Source organism: Gracilinanus agilis, chromosome 6, assembly GCF_016433145.1.
Source record: "Gracilinanus agilis isolate LMUSP501 chromosome 6, AgileGrace, whole genome shotgun sequence".
Classification (NCBI taxonomy): Eukaryota; Metazoa; Chordata; class Mammalia; order Didelphimorphia; family Didelphidae; genus Gracilinanus; species Gracilinanus agilis.
In genome coordinates, this window is record NC_058135.1 from 273,788,288 (window position 1) to 273,797,506 (window position 9,219).

Here is a 9,219-nt window from a genome sequence, read left to right on the forward strand (position 1 = left end):
TCTCATTGACATTGTGGCTCTTTTGTTCCCCTCTCCTTGAATCAGACAGAATCATTAATTATAGTCCCATGATATTTACCAATTCATGTCAGGTTTCCATAGACTAAGGCTTTGTGAGTATGCATTAATATTGAACTTATATTATTGTAAAATCAAAAAGGATTGATATTGATTATATGTACTTTAAGTACAAGAAATGAAAAAAGGGAAAAAAGTCTAATTATTCTATATTAAAATTAAAATTATTCTATATAAAAATTATTCTATATAAGAAAATTAAAAATTCAGGAAAAAATACATTTTTAAGTAAATAAGTACAAAAAGTTTTAAAAATAAAAAATATATGTGTACACATACACATATATATGCATATATATATATATATATATATATATATATATATATATATATCTTAGATTTAGTGAAAGATCTTTTACCCAAAAATCAGATCCAGTTCCTGTGTGAATAAAACAAAACCTTGACCCCCATATAATGATTTTGGGGTATTGTTTGTTTCTTTGTATCTGTAATTAGTAATTCCAATTGATGTTCACAAATTATATGAATAAATTAGTCTACAAGAGGTTCAACATAACTTTCATTGAAATGACACTTGGGGTGGTCACAGTTTCTTGAATAAACAGTGCAATATATTTGCTTGCTATATACATTCAAATTTCTGGGGCTTCAATTATTATATAAGTTTGCTTTCAGGATAGCAAAAGGAGGGAAGGGAGTATAACATTGTTTCACTTCAGGTAAGAGTCAGGGATTATTTATCAGTGATATCTTTCTTTTGAATGGTGAATCCAAATTAATGATTCATAACTGAGTAATATCAGTTGCAAATCCAATGACTTTTATCATACACAGTAATTATTATCAATAGCATTTGAAAGGTTTCGAAAATTTACATACACAATGTAAAACTCTGTTACAAAATATGATAAACAAATTTTCTTTTCAACAATTTCTCAATGTATAAACTATCTGGCAATTCTTTCCAATAATACTGAAAAAGAGTTAACAGCTTTTCTTGGAATTAAGTTTTCATTACTTTTATCTTAATTAGAGAGGGTTAAGAAGATTGAGGGTTAAGGCAGGGGCTGGTTATTCATTTAACTTATTGCGACAGTCAATATCCTTTAAGCTTTTAGTTCACAATACAAATCATATATTATTGTAAATAGGCATGATCAATTTTTAACAAATAGCTTTTACACATAGTTTACATTTAAACATATATTTTCAGTTTTCACAAAATAAGGTACATGTTTTGATAACATTCAATAACAATTTTGTTAAAACCCAATATTTGTATCAGCTTTGCTTGTAACTTTATTGTCTGCTTCACTTCAAAATTCAATGAGACTGCTAGTTACCCCCTTCAGGATCTAAATTTAATGTAAGGAAGGGATTAATAAGTTTGTTAGAAGTTCTGAGGTTTTAGAAGTAAGGAAAATTCCTTTTCTCAGTAGCAGTTTGTTTTTCTGATCCTCTATGACCATTTAAATTATTGTACTTATAAGATTTACTTGTTTTGATTTTGATATAAAATTACTCTTCAGAGATATTGATTTAAAACTTCAAAGTTTGCAACCAAGTACTTTGGACTCTTCTTACATTTGCAAATAATAGTCTTATTTCAGGTTCCTTAGGATTACTGAGATGATCAGATTTTTATAGTTAAATGCATTCTTCAATTACACTGTTATAATATTAACAAGCTTGTTAATTAGTTATAATTGCATCAACAACACTACAAAGTAAAAAGATATTATAATATTAATGCCATCACAATCAAGTACATATTAACTATGAAACCAAAGCATTATGAGGTTTATGCATTTTATTATAATTTTATGTTCTGGATTTGAATGCATTACTATAAATCACAAATATTATGAGAATACAATCTATTCAATTAACCTTTAAAGACTAGTGAAATAGTGAACATAGGAGACATAATTTGACTAGAATCTAATACCTTAAACCTTAGATTTAAGTTGCCACATTAATTATTGTTTGCATATTTTCTAATATTATTTGAAATTGAGATAACTTTTTAAGTTGAACCAGAATTCTGTAAGTTACAAAATTAACATTTGCTTCTTATTAATTGCTTCATCTTATTGAGTTTGAGTTGGTATCAATTGTCACTCTTCAATAATTACTATTTTTCCCTGTTTCTGAAAATAATCATAGTCAGAGTCTATCCCTCCTATGTGTAAAAAGGGCTAAATTATTTTTGAAATGCATCCAAGGCTGTAGCTGCTTGTCCAATGCCTTTCCTTTGGCTGTGTAGCCTGATAAGTTTAACTCTTTAGTTACTGCACTTATAAAATTTGCATGATTATTTTAAAACCTTGTAGTTAATTACTTTCAAATGAATAATATTTTAAACTTCACTACATCCAAATTGTCATTGATTAAAATCTCGTATCAATATTTCCTACATATACCGATTATTCTTTCATACCTCTGCTTAAAACAGGATAAAACCCATAGTCTTGCCTCTTCATACCTTAAGACAATTCTGTATACGTGATTAATTTTTTTTTTAAATCATGAACTAGTATCCTTATATACTTTGCGCTTATAATTTGCAATTCTCAAATTCAGTTTGATAAACATTTTTGGCAAATCTGATTATTTAAATCCATATTTTACACACTATAAGTTTTAATAGACAACTTTTCCAATATAAATTTTGTGCACATTTAAAATTAATTGAAAATTGATTTTCTAACTGGTAGTCAATAAATTTATACTATACCATCAGTACTTATTCAAAACTGATGTTTCTGATTGGCTAAGAAAGTTTTAAATTGCACATCTGTACCTAAGTACACAGTTCAGAATCATAGCTTTTCTATTTGAATAAAATTTTTCTAAAATTGCATTTAGAATCCTTGGTAATTTTGATTAAACATACATCTCAGTATTTAAACTTTTGATAGAATTTGGTGGTGGAATCAAATTTGTTCCCTGTTTTTGTCTTATGATTTCTTTGTTCCCTTTTTTATGGCCAGTAAGAAATGGAAGAAGAAATGCAGACAATTTATCTTGTTGATTCTCGCCTTAATGAGAACAGAGAATATGATTTCTTTTAATCAATTAAATTATCTTAGCGTTTAAAACACTCAGAAATCCATTATAGATCTTCTTTTTCTGAATTTCTCAAATTCCTCTGTCTGTCTTTCCCATTCATCTGGAATGAATGAGAAATAGAGAAATTTATTTTCTCCAAAATTCCATTGTGATCACAGACAAACAAAAACATAAAACTTAAGATTCAAACAGATCAGAAACACATAAACATAACATATAGGTACACAGACTTATCAAAGACAAATTTCCTGGGCATTTCACACATACACTAACAAATAGAAGACATCCTATCAAAAGATCAACAAATCACATCTTACATGACTAAAGAAATCTGGAGAAAAAAGAAAGTTTATTATTCAGAAAAATGGTTAAGTCTAGCAAGGAACTGGCTAAATTAGGATGAATTCTTGGATTAAATTTAGTCATAGGTGGGGCCGGTGGCTGGCCTCCTTTCTATCTTCCCTGAAATCTCTTATCAGGTAATCTGTAACCATTTAGATGGAATTTGGAATTACAATTTTCCTTCCAGTGATAACCTTTCTCACATCTGGGACACAAAGAGTTAGGGGGCATTGGAACAAGAGCTTTGTACAGCTTTTGAGCTTTTAATTATTTCAGAATATGTTTTTCCTTTCAGGACTGCCATGATGGCTATACCCTGCCTATAAGCTGGGGTAAAATTCTCACAAACTTTCACATAATCATTAAAAGTCCCAGATTGTTTAACATTTTGAAGCATGCTCTGACACACTTCATTAGAGTTGTTGTAAGCAAGATTTCTGACTAAGATCTTGGCAGTATATTCATGAATTATGGACGTTTTTACTTCCTGATTTAATCTATCTATAAAATCTGAATCTTTCCTCTGATCCTAGTCTAATCTCGGCCAAACCTGTGGTCAGTGACTTAGTTACAAGGATTCTTATCCATGCCTCTAAGGCACACTTCATACATTGAATTAGAGCTTCTCTAGGTAAATTAATCTGATCAGCATGCAATTCCCATCCATCTTTTCAAAGTAACATTTCTTTGGCAACTCTGATATCCTGTTTTTTATTAATGACTGCCTTCTGATTTGCCAATTCATCAAATTCTGATTTCTAAAAAATGTAGTCCCCTCTGGAAAGGGAATATCTTGATGTGTGAATCCAGTCAAATGGGGTTATCCAGAGCCCCCCTAAAGTCTCCACCAAAGTTAAATTGTATAGAGAAGCAGGACCATATGAAGCACAAGCACTCTTAATTTCTTTTATCACTATGGAAGAGGCTCCTATGGGGGAGCTATTTCTTCATCATCATCCAATTCATCTGCTCTAAAAATGACTGGGAAACAGAATGGCATGTCTCCTTTCTTCTGAGCATTTTGTAAAACTCCTTTAAACCATATATTCCAGGGCTGTGGCTAAGGATCTGAAGCTCCAAGCAACAGAGACTCCTCTGCTTTTATCTCTCTTTCCTCTGTTGAAGAGAGGTTTTTAGGTGGAGGAGGGTCTTCTGCTAGTGGCTTTTTCATTTGGATTTTTTTTATTTTATTTTAAACCCTTAACTTCTGTGTATTGACTTATAGGTGGAAGAGTGGTAAGGGTAGGCAATGGGAGTCAAGTGACTTGCCCAGGGTCACACAGCTGGGAAGTGTCTGAGGCTAGATTTGAACCTAGGACCTCCCGTCTCTAGGCCTGGCTCTCAATCCACTGAGCTACCCAGCTGCCCTTTCAATAGGATTTTAAAGCTCTGGTTTGATTTACAATGAGCCTTTTCCTCCTCTTCTGAATCTAACACTGAAACCTTAAAGATTTCATTCTCTGCATTCTGACCAGATAACAGAGTTGTTTTGTCAGCAGCCATTGAATTTTTTACTGGCACTTGTTCTATTTTATGCTCAGTATAATAATTTTTCAAATCATTGCCAACTTTTTGCCAGAAATCTAAGGGAATCCATGGGCTACAATTTTGAATAAGATCAAGCAACTTAGCGAGCTCTTCTTTACTTATTTTCACTCCCCATTTCCTGAGGGTGTGCTTAGTTATATCAATAAAAATAATTCTTCCCTTTGATTCACTGTGTCCCATCCTGTTAATCTATTCTTTATTTCTAGTGTCTTCCCTGAAGGGGAGAACTCTGAAAACTCTGGATTTCTTGCCATTCTTTCGGAAGAAACTAAAACATTGTAATTTGGCAGTTGTCTGAGGGGGAGGGTAAATCTTTACCTTTATCCAGAGTTCCAATGGTCCTGTGAATGGGCAGCAAATGCCAAGATCTATTTATCATTTCTAATAAGGATGGCTTAGTTGATAAGAAAGTAATGGGACATGGGAGACGATTTTGACTGTTAACTCAGCTGCTTCTCCAAAGTGCCATTGAGTCACAAGTTTATTATATATGAAAATTCAAACTCCCTTTCACCCAAAAGCACAGAGAAAGATTTATAGCTTTGTAGACATTGCAATTAGTTTAGACAACACACAGAAACCTCAGAAACTTCAAGGTGAAGATAAGAGTACAAGGTTGGATTGTAGCTGCCTCATCATCAGTTAAGTCTGGGAATATTTTGCTGGGTTGGGAAGTCCCTGAATTTCTTGACCTTTTATGTCTAAAACCACTTTTTGAGACCCAGGAGCTGCATTCCTGACCAAAGGGGAGAATGTTAACCTCTTGACTTCTGGTTTACTAAGGGCTTAAAGCTTTTCAATAAAGCCATAATACTTTTCAACAAGAAAGGGTATGGATCACAAAAGGGGCCAAAAGAGGAGTCTCAGATTTTTATCTATTTGAGACACTGTTTATCTTATAGGCTTCCCATCAGGGTCTATTCAAATAGAGCAGGAGAAGAAATTATTTTTCATTGCCCCCCACTTTGATTCAAGAAAAAATGTGTCTGCTATGAATCATCAGAATCTAGGTGTATAGAGGACACTTCTATGGATAATGCAAAACCAGAGAGGACAGTCATCTAATGAGGCACAACATTTGAGAAGAAAGGAAAAGATACAACTTATAGCATGCATATTATGTTTCAAAGAAAGTACTTGAGCACTGAATTACAAAGGCTAAGTAAGGCATCTGGTTTAGAGCAGCAGACATAGATTGGGAAGTTCCTGGAATAGGTAAAGTAGGTAGGGCATCATGGATAGCAGAAGAGATTCATTATGATGAGTTTGTTCCAGGATGGATGCATTGGTAGAGTGTCACTGGGAAGTACCCTCTGCCAAAGGAGGAAAAATTACAGGTCACGGAGAAAAATGAAGAGGATAGGTAACCAATCGCCATGCTGTCCAGTCTGTTATGTCGTAGGATTCAGAGTCTCATGTAAATGTCTGGTTGCTCAAGTTATCTTTTCTGCTGTCATATGGTCTTTTGGAAATCTATCTTAGGCATTGTGGAATATGCCAGCTCCTAGAATTATTTCTCTGATAAATCAGCTTTCGTGGTTTAGGTGGACATCTTCTGCTAAAATTTCTTACAAAATGGATCATAAAAACAATTGAATATAGGCACTCTCATTTTTCTTTTCCAATGACTAGGTTAAATACCTAAGATCTTACAACTTGGTAATATAAATGTGTTCCAAATAGTGGAATAAAGATTTTATGACTGATCACCAGTTATCCCAAAAAGTTTCCACAAAAGGGAAAAAATGACAAAGAAGACTATCTACTGTTAGTGAAGAAACTGACAAATTCTGAATGCAGAATGAAGCATGCCATTCTTCATTTTATTTCTTCCATGAATCTTTCTTTATTGTAAGCTATATGGGTTATCTTTCACAATATGATGAATGTGGAATTATATATTATATAATACCATATGTGCAATCTATATCATATTACTTGTATTATTGAGGAAGATGGAGGCTGAGTAGGATAGAAGGAATATTGTGGGATTCATATTGCTGAGAGGGGTTCAAACTGCAGAGAGGGGTTCAAGCTACATCAAAGAATTCCATAGTGCCCCCCCCCAGAACTCTAAGAGAGGGGGCAGTTAAAGGCACTTGGAGTGCTGGTATAAAAGCCAGGTCACTCTTCTTGCAGGATCCTGATCCTGACTCTTTGCTCTTGGATCTGAACAGAGTGGCAATCTGTGTAGCTCTCAGCTGGGTCATTCAGTCTCTGACTGCCAAAGCTGCTTTACTTTGTAAGACCTTCAAGCAAGACCACAGTCAATTTTAGTTTATCTATTTAGGTTTAGAAAGAAGAATATTTAGGGGCTTAGATAGAAGGTCAACCATTTAAGATACATTTCCCCCTTTGTGGGTAGGGGCTGCTTATTTGACATAGCTATTTTAGGTAGCTTCCCTTACTTATCATTCCTAAACCATTTCACCCCTTTTTATTCCCAGATATTATTAACCCTTATCATCTAGGAACTGTGTCTGGTTACAGATAATTTGGGGAAATACTCACATCCTCCAAAAGCCAAGTTCCTCTTACTAGTGGCTCTGAAGTTGATCCTAACCTCTGAGCCAGTGAGCTGCTTCTAAGACATCAAGCTTCACCTATTCTATCCTGTGGGGAAATAATACAGAGAAAGATATCATCACAAGGGGTTTAATCTTTCCCCACTTACCATCTTGGCCCAGAAGTTGTCGACAGATTATCCTCCATTACCAGACAGTTAACTGACTTCCAACTGCTTAGAGGGAGGGGGAGGTGAAGGAGTACTCCACAGGCTCCTGCCCCTCACATCCAGGCAAGCCTGCCTGTGTTTCTCCAAAGACCGGGGATTAGGGAGATTTTATTGTCACTGACCCCCGTCATTTTATAGTTTCCCTAATCCTACAGTATATATTGAAAAATGTCAGAAAATAATTATTGAAAATTTTTGAATTATTGAAAATTATTGAATTTTCAAAGTTTTTTATTTTATTCAAAATTATTGAATTATTGAAAATTTGACATAAGGAAAAATTTAAAATTTAAAAACAGATTAGTCTTAACTTTGGAGAAAGTAGTTTTGGAATGATAAAAACAGAAGACATTTTAAGGGGTGTAGAAGAGAATGAGAGGAAAGAAAGTAGAGGTAATTAAATTTTATACTTCAGAGTTATGTAAAATATATTAGTTCAAGTTTTCTTCTTCCATAAGAAGCTCTCCATTGTTTTCCCTTTTACCTTGATATAATCAGTTTCAAATTTTATTGTTTTTAAGGAATTTATTTCCTGTGAAACCCTAGACATCTTATTTCTGAGGATGTGAGACTATGTAGCCTTTTGACCTATCAGTGAGCAAAGATTTGAGCATCTTGTTATCAATGCTAATCAGAATAAAAGGGCTGACTGTTGGATACCCAAGAGAGAGAAAGTTTGAACTATGTGTCACCCAATTGTTTGTATATTTAAAATAAAGCATATGCAAGATAAGAATAGGACTGAACACATTAAACAAAATGAAGGTGCCCACTAAAAACAGTATAGCTTGGGTGGCTCTGGTTTCAGCAGATATTTTTATGGAGTGGCTATTACTATGAATATGTTTGACATGCTTCTTGTGTCTGTCTAGAATTAAGATCATATAAGCACTAGAACAGGTCATGAGAAACAGAAACAAATAATCATGGACACATGTTATGATTGCAAACATCATATGATTCTGATCATACATATCAATAATCCTATAACCAGTGTTACACCCATCCTTAATATCTGTGCTGTTCTTTGAACCAGTGTAGTATATAGGTACAACCACATCTAATAGTAAATTGAAGACCCAGCAAAGAAGAATACATGGATTGGTGAACTTTGATATTTTCATTTTGAGCTGTGCCCATATGGAATTGTTGGGACTAATAGTGATGGCCTGGAAGGCACTCAAGAGGCAAGTGCTCCCTAGGGAGAGTCCTCGGGGTATTGTCTGCATATATGTTATAATCCTAATCCCAAAGTTGTCCAGTAAACATTTCACCCTCAAAAGCCTTGTGATAGTAGGCATTCCCCTGAAGAGAAGCAGCATGGCATTCGAAAAGGCCAATTGAATGATAATTAGATTTTTTAGTCTTCTATAAATAATGAGGAAAGAAAAGGTGTTTAGGAATAGAAGGATACAGTTGCCTATGAATCCAATTCCAATTAGTTGTAGGTATACAATGGCCAGAATTTCATTATAAGTCAGCAT

General features: G+C 33.8%; 1 protein-coding gene across 1 annotated transcript; it reads right to left on the reverse strand.

Annotated features, from left to right (window-relative positions):
* Positions 1-8,286: 8,286 nt before the first annotated feature.
* LOC123252604 (vomeronasal type-1 receptor 4-like) lies at positions 8,287-9,219 on the reverse strand. The gene has a single exon (XM_044681879.1). It carries the CDS (start codon positions 9,217-9,219, stop codon positions 8,287-8,289), a length of 933 nt encoding a protein of 310 aa, XP_044537814.1.